The 21,675-nt window shown below is 40.2% G+C and overlaps 1 protein-coding gene across 1 annotated transcript in view; it reads right to left on the bottom strand.

Annotated features, from left to right (window-relative positions):
- ankrd13c (ankyrin repeat domain 13C) overlaps positions 1-17,935 on the bottom strand; it is a 34,930-nt gene extending 16,995 nt beyond the window's left edge. Inside the window, exons 1-3 of the mRNA XM_034081054.2 lie at positions 17,269-17,935; positions 15,615-15,656; positions 8,990-9,094 (exon numbers count right to left, since the gene is read on the bottom strand). Of these exons, the coding sequence (XP_033936945.1) occupies positions 8,990-9,094; positions 15,615-15,656; positions 17,269-17,644 (523 nt within the window). The 5' untranslated portion in view covers positions 17,645-17,935. The remainder of the gene's footprint in view (positions 1-8,989; positions 9,095-15,614; positions 15,657-17,268) is intronic.
- Between the last annotated feature and the right edge of the window lie 3,740 nt (positions 17,936-21,675).

Genomic DNA, 21,675 nt, shown 5'->3' with positions numbered 1-21,675 from the left:
AAGGGGAAATTATAGTATGTGTACAGAAGAAATACAAATGTTTCAATAACGTCTAACTGATTTTTTAAAGAATAACATGTTGCTTTTACAGAATCTGATCCCGCCACTTAACTTGCTTTAAGATGATTTATTCCCCATTTTCAAACTAATTTCTTTACCAAGTTGCTCTTGTTTTGGAAAACAGGAAGCATCTTTCACTACACGCCATGGAAGCCAGCTTTTACTTAATCATGATAAGTTGGCTGAGAAAAATTGTGAATTTTTTAAGACTCATTTGTAATATGCCAAAACTAATCCTGCCTAAATGAAGCACAGGAAAGATATTATCCCCTCCAACATGGCGGTGGGGGGCGGCAGGTCTCTGTGAAGGTTAAGGCTTAATCTTATGCCTGTGTGAACGTACTGCGAGTCACCACTATTATCCTAACAACTGACTCCCTTGGCAAATCCTGTCAGCAATGTGACATGCTAAGGCAAACATCACATAGTAAACAGTAACGATGGCTTTCAGCTCAAGGTTACGCTGACTTCCAGGGTAAACTCCCAGCAGCCCCAGGCCAATCCCTGCACACCGCCTGCAGGGATCAAACATTTCCAGGAAGTTCAAAGGGAGCCAGCCTGGGAGATGTGGAGCTTCCTGCTAATGAGCTGCGTCTGTAACCTCCTTAACGACCCAAAGAGAGACCCTCGCAGGAGACCTTTACCCTGATGGGGCAGATTAACAAGCACTCACAGCTTTTAAGCCCGATGGCTGCAGAAGGCAAAAGAAAACACGGTAGAAAAAAAATAAATCCACACCCAGCTAGCAAGCATTCTTTAAATGTTATTTACTGTTTATAAGGGGGTTGGAGTAACAGTTTCTCACAGATGTAATTAAATTACGACTAACTAATTAAAACTAATGGAAATGGGAGAATAAAAATTGGCTTCTGACACCTGGACTTCTCTACATTTAAATAGTGGGAATAAGGCATACTCAGCATTAGCAATTAAACGTTACTGCTACATGTGGAGAGAAAACATACAGAAACATGTCGTGCATATTGTCTTATTGATGCTCCCAACGAGAGGGGGCGGAGGGCTCGGTGATTAAACAAGGCCAAATGAGAGCACAGGCACGCAACTGCACACACACACACACACAAGCCCCAGTTGACACAGACACGAGTGAAGGACGAGAGTGTCTCTTTTTGGCTGGGCTGCCTAATGAGTGTGGACAAGCTCCGGACGGGGCTCCTCCTGATCCTCGCCGCCTCTCAGCGGGACGAGGAAAAAGATACAATCTCACCATCTGCTCACAAACCACCCAGCCAACACAGCCCAGAAACAAATACTGCCCGCTTTAACACTAAACCAGACTGACTCTCCACGCTGGAGATACTTCACCCAGATACTGATGAGGGCACTTCCCTGGCATTAATTAGATGAGTGATCTCAGTGATTTTACCTCCACACACTAATGACAAGAGACAGTCAGCTCCATTTTGTATTTACATCACCACAAACTGCTACTATTTAACAATTAGGCCGGGATCTAGCTGGACAACTGCTGCTGGCAGGTCTCCAACGACCTGAGAACAGTCAATATTGACTCCGGATGGCAGTCACTGTGTGTGGGGGAGCAAAGCAGGCAAATGGGTTCATCTTAATTTAGTTTCAAATATTTTAACTTACTGAGGTATGGTCAATTAACTTTACAAGACGTCTAAAAAATACTTAAAACTGCTACATTTACTGGATATCACACACCACATGCAGGATAGAGAGCTTTTAATCTTTGATTAGAGTTAATAAGCTGCTTAAAATGTAGTGGGGAGGAAGGAATATCCTCCAAGTCTCAGCAGGGTGAGCTGGAGCTTTCATATTTAGTTTTTATATTGTTTTGCCATAGATTTTATTGCGTTTTAAAAGTGCCTAAAGTAAACCCTACAGTATTTGACTGTAGGTCCATAACTACAGCAGCGTGTTTACATTATTTCAAATTGTCTTTAAAAAGTGATTAGATATCAATGAAAAACATTTATTTGGCGTTTTTCCTTGCAGGAATTTTCATGGTACAAATAAAAATATATAAAAACTAAAAGATGAAATCAGAAAATATATATCACAACCTACCTTCCCCTTGTCTCTGAAGTCCTTTAAGTACATACTGATGATTTACCATGACCTCAACAAATAACCAAGCTCAACCAAAGTCAATCAGAGACATTTGTTTATTTGATCCCAAAACGCAGTAATAATAAAAAGACAAGCATTAATTGTTGCCACAATCTTCTTTTAATAAGGCAAGGAACAATGAAAGCAAGCTGTCTAATAAACCCAAACATGACTGTGGCAGCCTTTCAACAAGATCCAGCAGCCGACAACACTGCTGTGTGAGCAGGACAGATATAGCTCCGATCAAACAAAACACATGAGAAAAAACTATTTCTGAGACACATTTTGCCTCCTTGTTCGGATGATAAAGCTGTAAGTAACAAAAGCTGAGGTAAGAAATGGATTGAATCAGAAACTAGAATAAAATGATGCACTATTCACCCCAGGACATTTGCCTTACAGTAAATCCAACAGAGACTCCACTTCCCTTACAGACTCTGGACTGACTCAGCACTTACTGAATCACCAGTGACTGTATATATAAAAATGAATAAAGGCAGGGCTCTGCTGGGCTAGGCAAATAAAGGAATCAACATTTATTGCGCCGAAAATGGGTCACATCCACAGTTTCTGCACTATTGACCTTTCCTGTCATTGTGGCAGCCAGGTGAAACTGTATGCGAGTGTGCAGACTCAGCTGTTTGGAGCTGAGCTGTCACAACAGAGGCCCCGCCCTGTACATTGGAGCGAGGAACACAACAACAACAGCCATTCTCAGTGGCACCGTTTTGGCTCCAGTGCAACAGAAGCTGCCGTTACTCTTGTCTGATGAACAGACTGACCTACTGTACCTGTCTGCCAGCAGGTTTCTCATGTACCTGTCCACTGATCTCTTTCTCTGATCCGGACCACAAACTCCTCTCACTGGCCTGCATCCAGGAGAGGCAGGTATAGTCATAGGGAAACATTCTTTTCAACAAACAAACAGGATTTTTGTATCACTCTTAGTTAGGCTTCTCTCCTAGTGTACACTTGCCATATGGTGTCCACAACCAAAGCTACTATGACAAAGAAAAGAGAGCATTTGGGGTGCATTCAGACCGAAGGCGGCCCTCTTTTTATAAACAATGCAGAGGGCTGCGTAGGGCGTGTTGCTTCAGGTATCATTGAGATGATGGAATATGATCCAGGAAGTCAATTTTTAGTAAGATAATGAGGGTTTATCCAACATACAAGTACAATGTTTACTTTTTTCAAATCAAATAATGAAAACCCTGTGTTTGTAAGCCTTGAAAAAAGTTTTGACTTGAGAATTATTATTATGAACTAGAAGGGCACTTTGAGGGTGCACACCTTCACCTGGGCCATTTTCATTAGTGTAAATATGTTCCCCCAATTTTTTTTCTAGGATAATTCTCTAACCTTCTACTTAGTTTCATGCACATCTGCAAATCTTACCATAATCCTTCAAACAGAAGACAAATAGACACAATCCCAAAAAGTTATTGGCAGAGATGACAAAGAAATTCTATGATTCTTTAAAAAATAAAAACCTTAGACACTGTTATATTCTTAAAATCACAAACCACTACACTGCTTTGGTTTTTTGGTATGAAAAGCTGTGTATCTTTTATAGTACAACCGCTTCACTTCACCCGGCTTTACCTTCATATATTCATAACACTATGACTTCAGTCAGAGATTTTCTGTAGTTCCCAGGATCATAGAAAGTTTGTCATGAAGGAGTCTCTTGACTACCAGTCAACCCTATATTAAAAATGTGTAGCAGAGTTCACTGCAGGCTTCAGACCATAGACAGGTGTTAATCTGGTAAGGTAAGTGGCATTATAGAGTTAAACAGTGCAGTGAATGGAGACAGTTTAAGCGGCTTATTGTTGGCGCCAAGCGGCTGCACTAATAGGCCTAACTATTTCACTCTGATTGACTGACGCTTCAATTGTTTTGAGTACATTCAACAATATTTTACCTATTAGCTGCTACTGTAGCCGTGTTGAAAATGTCTCAATGTAATATTGCTTCGACAATAGAAATACATCTATTGACTGACTTTACTGATTCTTTTTTCTGAAGAACTGTTTTATTCTTCTATTTTGCTTTATTCTATTTATTTATGTAATATGCCAATATCTGTTTACAGCACAGGCCCTTCAACATCTTTGATGGCTGAAGTTTGGTAGCAATATTGTTTTAGTTCAGTTTGTCAGATTCTTTCTTTCTCACCACTGCTATAGAGCTCCGTCACACAGAAAGAAACCTCAGGCCTTCCTGTTCCACTGGCCAAAATAACAAGAGCTGTAAATAGACAATGGAAAGAATGCACTTATCATAATATAAGTAGGCATAGAGGTATAAAATACATATACAGTCGGAAAGATCTGGTACAAAAATGGGGATAATGTTGTGATCGGTGGTTTGCATTCAAAGCATATTTTGGGGATCACTTCAAGAATAGCTTTTTTTGTAAAGCTAACAGAGGAAGTTCACCCTGTGGATCAGAGCATTGAAAAAAGCAGATCAAAAACTTCCTAAGCAGAAGTCCTTCAATCAATGTGTTAAAAATAAACTGCCAGTATACAAAGGTGTTCCCATTTAACACCCTGTACCTATAAACCTAACATATGTGGTTTCACAGTAACGTTTTTGTACAAGCCCATGGTCTCAAATAAAAGTAGATATAATAATTTGAAATAAAAATGTTTCTTGAAAAATATTAATACAATTTTGGAAAATGGGCGTGAAAGGGGCTTGAGCATGATCAGCCTATGAGGAGAGAGAGAAACATCTAATGAATCGCCTTTTCATTGGAGCACAAAGCCACAGGGCCTTGAGGAATGTCGTCGTCCCCCTCTCGCTGAGGGACAAAAAAAGCCTGTGTTGTGGCCTCGCTTGGAAGCAGCGGTGTGGAAGAAGAAAGAGGCAAAAGTTGATCGGATCTTTTCCTCACACCCATCACTGTTTTCACACCTACAAACTCAAACTGAAACCCAACTGAAGCCACAGAGTTTTCAGTAAATAAGTCCATCTCCGTTGGTAGCAGCAGTGGGGGGGTGTTTCACAGTCACAGATACCTAAAAAGCCGGCTGGTCTGGACAACGTAGAACCTTTCTTTTTAAACAGGGTTCATACACTTTTTCACCAATGATTTTCAATGACTTCTCCATGACTTCTCAATGACCTTTACCTCATTTTCCATGACCAAAAAAAAATTCCCACTGAAAATGGTTTATTTTAACATGGAACAGGAAAATAAGGTCTGCATTATGAAACATGTTGTGCCTATCTAAAACAAATCAAATAGTAGGCTTACTAGCTTCTACACACTAAAGCAACTGTAGTCAGGGAGGCTGGTATGAAAAAGGTGGCAAGGACCCGACCCCTGACCCCCTGAAAGCAGCAGTGTCAATAATAACAGAAACGCCAAAGAGTCACATCTAATAGAAATAAAGCATTTATTTTAATTGTGTAGCAGTCAGTTTATAATTCTGGCAGCACTGTTGAGCATTTTGAAAATGTATTGTCATGCCTGTGCAAGGCTTAGTCTTTCTATCTTTATGGCATCTGGTGTAAAGTAACTAAGTTCATAAACTCAACAAGTACTATATGTGGGTACAATTTTGAGATACTTGTACTTTATTTAAGTATTTCAATGTTTTGCTACTTTGTACTTCTACTCCTCTACAGTTCAGAGGTACATGGTGTACTTCTACTCCACTACAGTTCAGAGGTACATGGTGTACTTCTACTCCTCTACAGTTCAGAGGTACATGGTGTACTTCTCCTTCGCTACAGTTCAGAGGTATATGGTGTACTTCTACTCCGCTACAGTTCAGAGGTACATGGTGTACTTCTACTCCGCTACAGTTCAGAGGTACATGGTGTACTTCTACTCCACTACAGTTCAGAGGTACATGGTGTACTTCTACTCCTCTACAGTTCAGAGGTACATGGTGTACTTCTACTCCACTACAGTTCAGAGGTACATGGTGTACTTCTACTCCTCTACAGTTCAGAGGTACATGGTGTACTTTTCCTCCACTAAAAGGTATTTAATACCTTTAGTTACTCTACAGATGTGGATGAATGATGGTAAATATAACCAAGTGTTGAATCAGACTTTAGTTCCACCTGGAGTGAATCCACAAGCTACCCTGCAGTATACAAAGTCATTCAAACTAGCTGCACATTTACCAGCTTTGAGAACACTTTCATGATCAATCATTATAAAACATATCATATATATTATTCTGAAATGGACCAATCTGCACAACGACTACTTTAACTGTCGCTACTTTCACATTATTTTGATGATAATACTTTTCTACTTTTACTTGAGTAACATTTTGAATGCAGGACTTTTACTGTAACAGAGTATTCCTACACTCTGGTACTTCTACTTTTACTCAAGTACAAGATCTGAGTACTTCTACTTTTACTACAAGATCAGAGTACTTCTACTTTTACTCAAGTACAAGACCTGAGTACTTCCACTTCTACTAAAGTACAAGATCTGAGTACTTCTACTAAAGTACAAGATCTGAGTACTTCTACTCGAGTACAAGATCTGAGTACTTCTACTTTAACTCAAGTACAAGACCTGAGTACTTCTACTTTTACTCAAGTACAAGATCTGAGTACTTCTACTTTTACTCTAGCACAATATCTATACTTATACCACCTCCGTTTATAGCCTATAAAAAAACTATTAGAAAACGAAGGCTAAAGCTAACGTTAGCAGATAGTGACAATGTATGCTAGCTAGCTAGCTCAACGATTCCTTAATGATATTGTGACAGAAAAACATTTCAGTTCACATCACGCTCTGCCGCTCTGCTCTGAACACCTGAACGGCCCGTTCTAACAGCTGTTCACCAGCGGTGCAGTCTGTGCCACAGTGACTCCGCACAGTTAACGAACGCACCGTAGATAATGTAGCTGACCGTCATACCGGAGCAGCAGAGTTCAACCGACAGGCAGGAAGACTCGAGCACACAGCTCGCGCTTCATATATTAAAAAATAACACCATGCGCGTCATGATGGCACATAACAGCTCGCGACCGCAGATTATTTTTGGCGATTAGATAAAATGTAAATTATATTTGACGCAACTTTAGTTACATTTCCATGACTTTTCCAAAACTTTGGGATAAACATCGTTTTCCATAACTTTTCCAGGGCCTGGAATTTGCATTTTGAATTTCCATGACTTTTCCAGGTTTTCAATGACCGTACGAACCCCGTTTAAAGATAGCTGCAGATTTTATTGCTCCACCTCTTACTACTCTTTTTAACCTCTCTCTCAGCACGAACAAAATCCCAAAAGTATGGAAGTCAGCGTATGTCCTGCCACTACTAAAAGGAGGGGAGGCCACCTTATTAAACAATTATAGACCCATCTCTAAATGGTCAGTTCTGGCTAAGGTTCTTGAACGCCTAGTGAGTTGAACAAGTAAAGGAGTTTTTATGTACAAATGACATCCTGTCTAAACATCAATCAGGCTTCAGAAAGCAACACAGCACCATCACTGCGACAATGAAAGTGGTAAATGATATTACGAGTATTTTAGATAATAAGCAGAGTTGTGCAGCTCTATTTGTTGACCTATCCAAAGCTTTTGATACCGTCGATCATCGCATTTTAAAGCAGAGGCTACTCAGTATTGGCATATCCAGCCATGCAGTGGGTTGGTTTGTGAACTACCTCTCTGAAAGGTCCCAATGTGTTCAGTTTGATGGGCTGTCTTCTGAGTGGTTAAACATCACTAATGGTGTACCACAAGGTTCAGTTTTAGGTCCGCTATTATTCTCTATCTATATTAATAGTTTAGGTGAAAATGTCGAAGGAGCAACCTTACATTTTTATGCGGACGATACCGTTATGTACTGTGCAGGTCCCTCGATTAACGAGGCTGTTGTTAAATTACAGGCTGTTTTTAACATTATTCAGGCTCAGCTTAAGCTTCTTTTAAATGTGGATAAAACCAAGGTAATGCTCTTTTCTAAAGCTAAAGCTAAAAATACACTGGAGACTGCTTTGGATATTGTAACTACGCAAGGAATACAACTTGATGTGGTTACCTGTTACAAATACTTGGGTATCTGGCTTAATGATTGTCTCACTTTTAAATTTCATGTCAATAACCTGCTTAAAAAGCTGAGGGTTAGGCTAGGTTTCTTTTACAGAAATAAGTCCTGTTTCTCGCTTGAGGCCAGGAAAAGGCTAGTCACTGTGACCTTTTTACCTGTGCTGGACTATGGTGATTTGTTATATATGAATGCACCTGCCAATTACCTGAGCAAGTTAGATGCTGCGTATCACAGTGCACTGAGATTTTTGACAAATTGTAAAGCACTTACGCATCACTGTACCCTGTATACCAAGGCGGTTTTGCCATCACTTACTGTACGGAGTCTCAGTCACTGGTACTTTTTCATTTACAAAGCCATGTTGGATAAACTACCATCTTATATCTGCTCCCTGATCTCTCTGCGAATTGAAAGTACTTATTGCCTGAGATCGCATGCTGTGGTTTTATTAAATGTGCCAAGTGCTAGGACTGTCTTAGGGAAGAAAGCTTTTAGATTTGCAGCTCCACTAAGATGGAACAGTCTGCAAAAAGAATGGAAAATTACCAAGCTAGTACCACTACATGTTTTTAAAGCTCGGTTGGATGCTACTGGTACCTGTACATGTGGTTAAATATGTAAATTGTAATCCCTGTACATTTTGCTGTATGATGTCCTTTTGTTGTTCTGTTGTTTATGTTTTTATGTCTTCTTGTGGAACCTACTGCTGCAGGTCTCCCTTGAAAAAGAGATCATTGATCTCAATGGGATTTTACCTGGATAAATAAAGGTTTTGAATTGACTTACTCATTTGTCGATCTCCGTAGCTGATGGCCTCGGCAAGGGGACTCCATCCCTGAGCGTTCTTCACCTTCACGGGTGCATTGTGGGCGAGCAGCAGGTGGGCACACTCTGTAAAAAGGACAGAGGTTCAGATAGGTAAGTATTTACTCAAATCACAACTTATTTTATTGATTGCTTTTACTAAAGGTGTCACAGGACAGACACAAACATACAATATGAAAAAGACCAGCAGAAAAAAAAACACAAAGGAGAAAAGAGAGATATCTTTACATGGAATTAAAGGATTGGAAATAAAACTATGTTAATTTGTCACCCATATTTGCAACACAGCAAACAAAGTGGCATTTAAACGATCCTAGAACGAGGTTACCCAGCAGGTGAACTGAGACCTCTCAAAGGTATTTTTCTTTTGTATAAACAGAGCTTTGACTTGTGTATTAAACATGAAAATGAAGCACTTTAAAGTAAAAAAGTTTAGTTAGAATGATTACAATTCTCACTATAAATGCAAGAGCGAGAACAAGGTTAACAGAATTAATTTATACCCACAGCGAGGAAGCTTTAAAAGGGGGTTCAGCCAAGAGACGTAGCCTTAGTGGTGAACCTTATTTGACTAGCAGTTTGATTTTTGAATGCTGCTTTCTGCTTGAAAGGAAGCAATGGAACCATCATATAAGGCAATAAAAAGAGAGGTGATAAAAGTATAAAGAGATTCCTCCCCAGTGAAAAATCCAGCCCAAATGAAAGCAAAACAAGACTCTGAACCTAATTATAAACGGTGTCTCACAGGTACCAGGAAATTGGTTACCTTTTAACTAGAGACAGAAAAACACAGAGATTCAAATAGGACCGAAGAAAAAGGTTTGATATAACGCAAAACTTAAGAAAGAACGCTATAATGACTTTCCTCATTCGTTTTTTCGGTCTTAGTGCTACTCACCCACAATGCAGGAATACAAAACGTTAAGAGATAGTAGAAAGAAAAGGTGTAGTTTAGGGATGTCCCAATACCAGAACATAACAGTGGAATTACATGATTGTAGGTACCCAATTTGTTATCACAGTAAAAAAAACTATTTATAAAACAAACATTTGCTTAGAAAAAATAAATTAAAAGAATTGTATAAATGGTAAATGGACTGTACTTATATAGCGCTTTTTCAGGTGTCTTAAACCCCTCAAAACGCTTTACATACTACGAGTCGTTCACATCTCATTCATGCAGGGCAGTGCCACTTGCTCTATGGAAGATAACATTCACACACATTCACACTGTTGGCCATGCCATCGGGAGCAACTCAATGTTAAGTATCTTGCCCAATGATACATCGACATGTTAACTGCAAGGACCGGAATCAAACCCACAACCTTCTGGTTGAAAGTCGACGACCGCACTCTCTCGCAGCCACAGTCACCCGTAAATATGATTACATTTGAACACATCACGATAATATTGTAATTTACCTTCACCCTTGCCTATACCGATTTCTACTGAATCATAATGGAACTCAATTAAACTGTGCTCCGGGATGGATTTGTTGTTTCTGTAGCATTATCAGTGAAAAACAGGGTAGGTTAAAGGTCATTTTAATTCATTACATTTGGACTTTGGCACTCGGTAGTTAAATATTGGTTGTCGTGATTGTTGCACAGGGCAAGTATATTTCAAAACAAAAATTGTACGGTGAGAATAAGTCTAATTTGAAACTGCCCAAACACTCCTCATTTCCTATTAGTTGCATCTCTTCGTGACCTATGTTGCTATGGTGACACATTTAATTCATAATCAGAGCCCAAGCAACTCATTTTAACTCCGCCTCAACACTCAACACTCTTGACTGCCTTTTTATTTTTTACTTACTTGTTTGCCTGTCCTTGTTTGTCTACCCTCCCTCATACTGTAAAGCGTCTTTGAGTTGTGAAAAGCGCTATATAAATAAAATGCATTATTATTATTAACACTGTGCTCTAATATTGAGTCCAGCTCGAATCTTAAGACAAACCAGCCGAGAAAACGAAATCAACTCTACTTTTAAGGCTAAAATCTTTCTTTGTGTGTTCCCTGTTCCTGATCACATGCTTCCATTTGATCTGATCACACTTGTATCACTTTGCAGTATATATGAGTTGAATGAAATGTTGCCTGACTGCATGTTCACATCTTTGTGATACACATTTTCTGTAGCATAAATCATCCTGCTTTGATAGAAGGGCAGATTGTGTGTAGGATTGAGATGTCAGCTGACCCATTAACCAGAGAGCCATATGGGAACTACAGTTACACAAGACTGAACATCCCTCTTTAGAATCCATACTGCTGTAAAATGAGGAATTATTCTCAGGAATCAAATGTCAAACTTCCCCTGGCACTGTGCAGAGTCACCCTCAGAGCTGTGCCTGAATTCCAACAATGGGAAAACAGCCAAAGAGCCTCATCCCTCTCTCCATAGCGAGATCAGCAGTAAGTGCAAAATCCCTTCTCTCTCTGGGCAGCCTGTCAACAAACTGCAGCAAGCCAAAGATCAAAGCCTGTTGTTCCGGCTCTGCCGTCATTTTTGTCGTGACATCATTCATTATAGTGTTGGCGTCTGTGTGGCTCTGTCTCAGCGCTGGGCAGGAGCTGTCACAGTCACAGGCCTGTGAGCAGCAAACCAGTGAAATGCAAAGCAGAGGCTGAATACTAACAGTCTGCTGCTGAGTGGATATGGACTCGCTCTCGATAGGGCAGGAGCTTGATGCAGAAACTCTCAATACAGCCCTTCTTTCATTTCAATCCTTTGAATCACCCATATTAGTCATGCAAACAAATTCAAACTGGTAACTTCCTTCATGTGCAGACTTGTATCTCTGCTTCACATTAGCACGAAAGCCAAGACTACAACTAAAAATCGTCTACCAGATCACACTCTGAGCTACATACTCACAATGTTTAATTAATGAAAAGAAGCCAGGGTCTCATGCATTCTTTATGACAGGGAAGAATACATTTTGAAACTCTCCTAATTAAACACATTCTCCACACAACATACAAAGAGGAGTGTGGCAATCCCACAAGTGCATTTACATGAAAATAAAAAGGCGTGTTGTGACAGGACCCAAAGCACTTAAGTCTATATTCTTTAATGAAGCAATTACCAGCAACACCATAGCTCTAATGTGCAGCTTGCTTCCATGTGCGAGCATGGCAAAGAACATCTAAACGAACAAAGACAGGCCAATGGGAAGTTATTGTGTTCGTACCAGGAGAGCAGCTCAGGCTCAAAGACTTGGTTTATGACGAGTCGGAATCTGTTGTCTTATCAACTTCTGTCTAATTCTGCTTCACAAAATCTGCATGTTGAACTCTTTCCAGGTCTCAGCACTTTAGGAAGATTGACTAATATCAACTATATGGCGTGCTTTAGTAACAAATAAGCCGAGTTAGCACTGGAAAGGGTTGATGTAACTGCAAAGTGCCTCACAAAGAGCTTTACATCAGCAAACAGAAAAGCAGACCTATGTGTTACTGTTTATGCATTAGTCTGGTCCGTGCTCGGTTTAGGAACAGCTGATAACAGAAGTTGATGTCGGGAAAATACAGGCAGCAGAGTGCACGAGCGTTTGCATTCTGACGTAGGCCAGCATTCCCTCTGGCCTTTCACCTATATATCACCCTGCTAAAACCAATGATTGTGTAATAATAACGACTAGCAGATATACATTATGCAAGTGTAATGAGTCCTAAGCTGCTGACCTGCTAGCTTCTGTTCTCGCGTCATGCTTTCAGGTACAAGCAGAGGACTCTTTGGCTTTGAGGATTAACTAATATAGCCAAATATATTTCAACTGGAGTTAGGGCTGTACGATATATGATTTCAGCATTGTGTGCATACGCTATAGTAGCATAGCAGGACTTGATGCAAAAGGAAAACTTGCACAGTTCTAATTTGACTGATTTACAAGAGAAGTCAGTCTGATAACAAATCATTCGGAGTGGTTTCGGGTCCTTCATGCAACCAATCACAATCATTCTTGATCAATTGATCTAACACAAGCAAGCAAGCCTCTTTAGTCATCTGTCACATTCTGAAATGAGCAGGAGAACAAACAACGATTTGATTGCAAAAACATGTTTTGAAGTCATCTGTTGAAGATTCCTATATTCTGCTCTCAGCATCATACAATACAGTTATGACATAATATTACGTAAATGTGGTTCTTTTGAGTTGGTTTTATTTGTTATGGTAGGAAGCTGGTAAATACTAATCAAACAGCAGTTCATTCATTTGAATGGAATCGAAAGAGCTGCCTTGATACATTAACATGCAGCCTATAACTCAAAGCAATGGGTTTCTGTCTGACTCAATACCCAGTCATGAGGTATTGATAAGGGAAGCCTCCCTGTGGGTTACTGGGTTGATTGAATGTGCAGCAGCTGGGTGGGAGTCCGGCTCGATTCACAAAGAACTCTAACAGAGAAATGAGGGAGGCAGAGCAGGATGGAGAAATAAAGTGCTAATCTAATGCTTCACTACGTGCAGTGGCTACAGATTGGGCACTTGTCAAGAGGCTCTGTGGGCTTTTACAGCCCCCACCATCACCACCCATTCTTGTCCAGGCTGAGTACATTTATAAAATGGCTTTTCTGCCCACCTCGGCATCGATCACACACTTATAGAGCGCATCAAACAGCAGTTGAATTATCACATTGCTGCAGGCTCTAAAGAAAAAAGTGACACTGTATAACATCACCAATGTTGTTGGTTTTCCCAGAAGTAAAACGAGTGTAAATGTATAATGAGCCTCTAATATCCTCTCTTGATTCAACGCTGATTCCCTGCTCTTTTTTTAAGTGATGACCCGATAAAATGTTACTAAGTGCCAACTCAGAGGAAGACTAACCCGGCCAGACTGGCAATTTGGCTCCAAACACTCACTAGGTTGTTATCTTGTGTCTTTGAAACACATTTAAAATATCTAGAGATGTTATCTGTGTGGCCCTGCAAACATATAGTACAACCTCGGGACAAAAGGAAAACAGATTCTGTCCTTTGATGGCACCAAAGAGGAAACAGGAGGAAGCTGTGTTAATCGTATTATTTTGACAGTTGAGTCATACTAAAGAAATATGTTTCGAGTACTCTAAGTTTCTTTCTTCAGTTTTTTAGTGTGGCTACAAAATTGTACCTTATTGTTCTAAATGTTATGTTATCAATTATGAGAAAGAGTTGATGAAGATACTGTAGTATATTATATGAAATAAAGTACATGTGCACACTGCTGTTTGGTTCTTTCTCATTGTTGTTTCAGTTACCAATGACAGAATCATGCCAACTAAATGTATTATGCTCAGTTTTTTTATTTAACTAACAAGCTGTGCAATAGGAAAAGGTCAAATGTAAGAGTCTATGCACTTCTGTCATTTGCAGTCTGGTGAATAATAAACACACAGCATACACAAAGAGAGCCGTGTCCTGTCCATCCCAACAGACCAGCCACACCCAGACTATGATCTCATGCTGTAGCCTTCAGCCTGTCTGGTCCGAGCATCCCTAGAGGACAGGCTAGCAGCTCAGGCAAGAGATAGGCAACCTCATTAGCTAAATCAAATCCATGGCCTCCCATCCGCCACTACACTTTGGCAATCCACTGTCTGGATTACCGATAGGCAGAGACAGGGACTTCACTCTGTCCACAGGATTGACATTTCCGAATGCGAAATCATTTGAAACCTTTGCTACAATGACAGACATGAAACAATTGGGAACATGAACTACGAGTAACCCTATGCTTGAAATGTTCCCTGAGAACCTGCTGCAGAAGAGGGGGGGATTAATTTTTCAATAGCATGTTCGGAAGTCTTCTTGAAATGCATTAATATTTTAAGCACATGCTTTCAGTCCAGCCAATTCAGCTAAGAAAATAATCAGATCGACACTTCTACAAGGCCTTGATACATCGTGACATATTTATCTTATACACAAAACTGATTTTTCTTCTAGGACTTGTTACATAAATAAACCACTTGTATTTCCTTTTGGGAAAATGCACAGAGCTGAGACATCTGAGGTAAACACCTTTTGTGACATCTTTTTCACAACTGATATACAATCAACTAGAAACTATGATAATAACTAAGTAACGTCTGATGCACAGAAGATAGCATCAAAGTATTAAGGAGGGCAAATAATATGGAAATGACACCTCCTATGTAAACTAATTACCCCCTTTGCCAGCCTCAAACTATTAGTCTTTGAGCCAGTGGTGGCACATCAATCAGAACAAGAGACTTTAGCCACTGAGAGGATCAGATTTCTTGCTCTGTCATCATTATCTAATCCCACTTACAGGTTATTTCTCTATAAATGTATGACATTTAATATTTGTTGTTCAATTCTGTTTTTGACACAATCTTTGTATACATCCATGAGCATCTTGCCGTCAGGGATTCTTTGTGTTGATCTGTGAGAAATGTCTGGTGGTGATTAGTCAGACAAATGCACACACAAAGCAGGGCAAACAAACTGAAACACACAAATACACAGAAACAAAAACAAGACGACACACAGACCTGCAGAGCGACCAAATGAGAACGCCAGAGACAAACAAGAATAAACCATATGGTGGTGCATCATTAAGCATTACTCACCTTTGTGCCCCATCATGACGGCAAGATGCAACGGTGTGTTTCCTGAAGAAGAAAAAAAAAGATGTTTTTTTTGTCTGCTTTGATAATAACAATAAGAGACGAGTTTCAGTGATAAACCCTGTGCCTCTAGTCAGAGTCAGCCTGGATTAGATGTTTAAGTTAGGAGGCAGAATCCACTAAATTCCAAATGACATGGTACGTGTATGCCTATTGTGTGTTCTCCCACCATGACAAGCAATAGTGTCGTCCATTAACCGACCATACCCTTGAAATATGATGCATTTAACAGTCAGGGACATGGCTTGTTAAAGTAAATAAAGTCACTAAATGCTACTGGTTGCACAATACAAATGCATTTGGGTAAATTTGAGTGAGGTGTGGAAAAGCCCAGATGTTTTCCCTGTTATCTGAAATGTGCCTCATAAGCGTTGGAGAATCCCTTATGAGGAAGCTAAACTGCCCGCTCAGCTCCTCCAGGCTTCTCTCTTCCAGGAGAAAGTGGTGAGAAAGCATCAGGGCCTGACGGTAAGAGCCCTGATGTGTGTAAAAATACAACCTAGGGATCAGCTAGCAGTCCCACCGGATAATGTTGTAATAAACAGTATGGAGCCGGTGAATTCAATTAAATGTGTACTAGCAAATGTGCATTCCAAGAATCCATATGCTGGTTAATCTAGATACAATTCAGATGGTGTTGTCATGACTGGCACTATCTTTTGGAAAAAATAATAAATGTTAGTTACAGCCTATTACACTGGAAATCTCAGAACACCTGAGCATACAAGTACAAGTGCAGGTTCAGTAAGTAAATGTTTTTGTGATGTGGATGAATTGACAATTAAACATAGATTACATTTTCTATTTGTGTGGCTAATAATGTGAATAATGAAATCTTTAATAAAACTGTCCTTGTGTGATGGACATGCTTTAGCCTGTATCCTGTGGAGGCTAAACTAATGTGCACGTATGCACACAAACTGCTGCTACTGAATCATATCAACTCTGAACAAAAGGCTCAAGTTCCAAAAGCACGCTTGGGCGAAGAGTTTGACACCTTGTTGTGGTGCTCCACATCAAAGCTTTGAATTGAAGACAGAGCACATTCCACCATGACACTGAGCACAAGCTGCCTACGGGCCATCCTTTATCTCTGGACATGAACCGGAACTAAACAATCTCGTCCCTTTGTTAGTTCAGGGATGGTTTCTCTGTAAAGTGTGGCGTTATCTGAGCAGACTTTGTCCTGCAGAAGAGGTGCTATCAGTCTGGGAAAAGTCTTGCGAACAATCTCTAAATAAACAAAATGGCTATGGACCAACTTTCACATAAGCATTTAACCAAATAGGTTAAATCTGAGAGACTTTTGTGGCTAGCTGTAGTTACTAAGGAATATCAGTGATTTAGGTGGGAGGAGAGTAAACAATCATTCTTACACACGTTTCTACTCTGTAGACTTGTGGGCAATGGGCTGGAGGAAACAAAAAGTGGAGGAATCAAAATATTCCTATATTTTGGCCTTGGTATGGAAAAGCCTCGCCTATTTGGTACTGCTAAGGACTGATGGCCTATTAGCGAACTAAACATACGCTTCACTGGACCTTACAATTGGGGGATCGTGTTTTAGGGCTGAGGGATAGGCAGCTGGTAGACTCACCATGGACGTCTTTCTGGGCGATATTCTGTGTCCGTATGAGTGAAGACAGACGGCGGACATCTCCTTTAAACACACACTCATGCACCGGGAAGTCCTGCCCCGTTCGAATGATGGGGTTCTTGTTGTTGTCATCGATGACATCGGATGTTGAACGTGTGTTGGTGTTAGCGTTAACCTGCGACTGTAGGTGCTGCTGCTGTGTGGATGAAGACTTGACTAACTTGTGATTGCTGAAGATTTTACTCGCTCTGCTCTTGTTGTTAGTCTTGGAGGCGGTGAACGTCCCAGTTGCAGCCTCTTCGTCCGGTTCCAGTAAATCCTCGTCCTTGCTCGGCCTGTGGTCCTTGCGCAAGGAACGGATCTTCTCTCCGGTCATTTCGGTCACGGTGACCCTCCGGGCGAACTGATGCGATCCGCCAGTTGGAGGGCTTTACTCAGGCACAGTAAACTGCACAACATGAAACACACTTAATCTCTACCGGACGGGCTAAAACGATAGTTTACTCGGACAAGTAGAGGCTAAAGTTGGCCGGTTTACTATAAAAACAAACACTTCGCTCCCCTCCTATCGTTCAAAACTGACGCTGGTAGCTGCAAAACCATAGACTGTATATATAAAGTGCAAAACATAAGCGCCTCCAGTTGACTAGTACCGAAGATGTCTTCCGCCTCGTAGTATCGCGAGAGTTCAGGAAAGGTTACCAACGGTCACTAGCTTATTATACCCATCGCCATATAGAGAGAATTAATTATTAATTAATTAATAATTCTATTATATGGCTATGATTATACCTAAGAATAATACAGCTCTGGAAAAAAACAAGAGACGACTGCAAAATTATCAGTTTCTCTGGTTTTACTATTAATATGTAAGTAGAATGCTTTTTTTTATTTTATTCTAACTACTGACAATATTTATCTGTGTTGGAATTCATCAGACACAGGAAGGTAGAGATTATTATATTATATTAGGCTATACTTATTATCTAATTATCAATTATTATCTAATTATATATTATGTAATTATATATTATAATTATATATATTATATAATTTTCGCCCGGAAGTGACGTAGGCGTTACTCTCGTCTATATACTAATTTCCCTACATTACCATATCAGAAATGTAGATAAAGACAGGTTATTATTTAGTTGACATATTGTATTTGTATAATATAGTAAAATGGCTATCCTAGTGTAAATGTTTGTTTACTTATTGGGGAAACCCCAAACATTTTACAACTGTCCCTGGTCTCCCCTACTTTATAAGAACAAATGATAATCATTATAATTTTAATATATTTTTCAATCAAAATTATAATAAAGATGCAAAAAAGATTCATGTTTGAGTCACTTTGAAATTGCAATATCATCAGTGAAAAGTATAGCGTTTTTTGTATTTTAATGCATATCACACTTTGTTAGAATACAAATACAATACAATATGTTTGCTCTATTGATAACAATATCTTAAAGCAACGATTTGAAATGTTCATGATTTAATTTAAAGTCTTTCCACTTGCCCTTATCAATGTAAGTTAGTCGTTTCATCACCAATAACATCCGAAAGTCAACCCAGTGTAATAGCCTAAAGAAGTCCAATGTCTTGATGTAGGCTTAGAAAATATTAGTAAAAAGTACTCAGGATATATTCCACTTTCAGATCCTGTCGGGAAGCAGAGAAAGAGTCTAGTTGAGATTAAAATATTTGTTTCAAAAGCATTCTTGCCAAGACAATGATGTAGACATAAAAACAAAACACAAAACAATTTAAATAAAAGAAATCAAGGCATTAAGATTGACTACATTTCAACATTATAAACCCAATTCAATGAGTGTTCTTATCTCACTTGTGCATGATTTAAGTAAGTGAACTTACTTGGTTTCTATCTTGGTTGTACTTTTCAAGTACACACTGCAGTTTGGACTCATTAGAGGCTTCTCAATACTCAAATTTCCCCTCCTCGACTCCTCGACTCCTCGGTCCTCCGGTAGTGACCCGGAAATGAATTTCAGCGCGCCATTTTGAAGGACGTCTCATTTCTCTAAATGCACACCGAGGACCGAGGATCGAGCGTCGAGGAGGCTCTCTGGAGGAGCTATAACCGAGGATACACTGATGGTTCCTCCACGGCTCCTCCGCGGATGCATTTCCGGGAACGGTGGAGGCGTGACGCACGGCCGGACTTATCTCAGCCAATGACAGCTCTGCATGCATCCCCTGGATATTATTTTAGAAACTGCTCTCATCGCAACGCGATGTTTACAGTGAGAACAGCTGTGAGGTCCTGCAGAAAGCAGAGCAGTGTGTAAAATATATATCACTCAGTATAACAGGCATACTCTCTTTATTTGCTTTAGTTTAGTAGATATCTACAAACAAAGAGTCGATATTTTTCTAAAACCATTTAGTGCTTCACATAATAAAATACACAACGGCTGTAGCCTGATTATGCTTTAGGAGCTGTAGGTGCAGGGCCGGCCCTCGGCATAGGCAGTATAGGCGAATGCTAAGGGCGCATCAACCCATAGGGGGCGCCGAAAATTGAAAAAAAAAAGTTAGAAATTAAAAATATATTTTTTTTTTTATTTCATAACAACACAATTTCCCGATTTTGGATCAACAAAGTACATCTTATTATCTTATACTAACAGAACTACGCCTATATTGCGTACAGCGCCCATAAACTATGGCACACCCCCCCTCAAAATAAAGTTGAATTGCCCCAGTCCAAGGTTTATGTGAAATTGTTCTTTTTTTGAAATAATGGTTTTAGTGTGCAATTATAGGTTTTAATTTTGTATTTGTATTCATTTAAAATAAATCAAACTCCCAAAAAACGTACACAGTTTCTGTGTGCTTTTATTAACATTGGAATTTACTGTGTAAGCGGCCGCGGGGGGGAGAGCTTTAGAGAGCTCTCTCCTGAAAGACTGAGAGGCTCTGATAACCTCAGCTCATTGAGGTAAAGGCACACCTTTATATGATCATTATAGTTATAAAAAATAAGAGAATAGGTGAAAAACAGGTATAAAATACTGACAGTACAAAAAAGTTGTTATTAATAAACAAGAATACAGTTTGAAAGGGGAGTGATTTGTAAAATATCCATAAAGGAAAAGAAAATCTGCTTACAGTTCTGTTTCATATGGGTGTTGAGAGATGTATCCATAGATCTCCTAATGTTGCTCTCAAAGTGCACCAGATTGATGCTTTTAACTTCAATATTAAAAAAAAAGGTCTTCCCGGGGGTGCATGCCCCCGGACCCCCCTAGAGGAGGTGAGGTCCCCCCCCCACTTAAATCATGTTCAAATGGATAGGAAACTAAATACAGTTGCACACATCTTGTGTCAATATCTTTGTTGTTGTGGTCATGCCACAACCATGCACGTGCGAATCATAGTGAGTGTCTGCATTTTGGGGGGGGGGCGCCAGCTAAAATCTTGCCTAGGGCGGCAAATTGGTCAGGGCCGGCCCTGTGTAGGTGTGTGTGGTACAGTGTGTAGGTGTGTGTGTGGTAGGTTACAGTGTGTAGGTGCGTGTTGTACAGTGTGTCGGTGTGTGTTGTACAGTGCGCAGATGCGGCGGACAGACAGGTCTCAGTTGGTTTGGTGTCCTCTGCTTACTTTTAATACTTGCAAATACAACTTTTGGCCTGTAATTTCAATTCCCCATTTCAGCGACCAGAGAGAGGGGGGGGGGGGGATATATCCAGTCTCTGATTGTGTTACGTTATTATGAGAGTGCTCTCATACTTTAAATTGCATATATTTATATAAATATATGTGTGTGTGTGTGTGTGTGTGTGTGTGTGTGTGTGTGTGTGTGTGTGTCCGCATCTGTTGCCTGGTATTGCCTCATTATACCGCACTCTCAATGAATTCAAAGTAAATATGTGGGGGAACAATGTTCAGCTGATCTAACAGAGATTATAAAATATGACAAAACACTCCAGCTGATGCAGCTGTTGCCACATAATGAACGGACGTCGCTTTAATATGACCGCTCAGAGGAGAGGAGTTCTCATTTCTTTAAACGTCTGCTGCTTCCCCTCCTCTCTCCTCGGTTCCCCTCCTCGGTCCTCCGCTCGCATCTCCTGTGGGCGGGTCTAAGTATCGAGGAGGGGAGTCGAGGAGGGGAAATTTGAGTATTGAGAAGCCTCTATTGACACAGGTCTGGCTCATCCGCGAGGACAGGGGCCCTTCTCACTTCTCTTAGTTTTCATTTCCTCGCTCCTCGCTCCTCGGTCTCACCGGAAGTTGATTTGTCTGCGCCATCTTGAGTAGCGTCCCAATGGCCTTATTTTTGCCGGAGGACCGAGGAGCGATAATAGAGGAGCTATAACCGAGGAACCACCAGACCATCCTTCGATGAAATCCTCAGACACTCGCCCCGCCCCTTTACTG

The sequence above is a fragment of the Pseudochaenichthys georgianus genome, chromosome 4 (assembly GCF_902827115.2).
Source record: "Pseudochaenichthys georgianus chromosome 4, fPseGeo1.2, whole genome shotgun sequence".
Classification (NCBI taxonomy): Eukaryota; Metazoa; Chordata; class Actinopteri; order Perciformes; family Channichthyidae; genus Pseudochaenichthys; species Pseudochaenichthys georgianus.
Note: the sequence above shows the minus strand (reverse complement) of the source record. Positions and strands in the feature narration are given on the sequence as shown.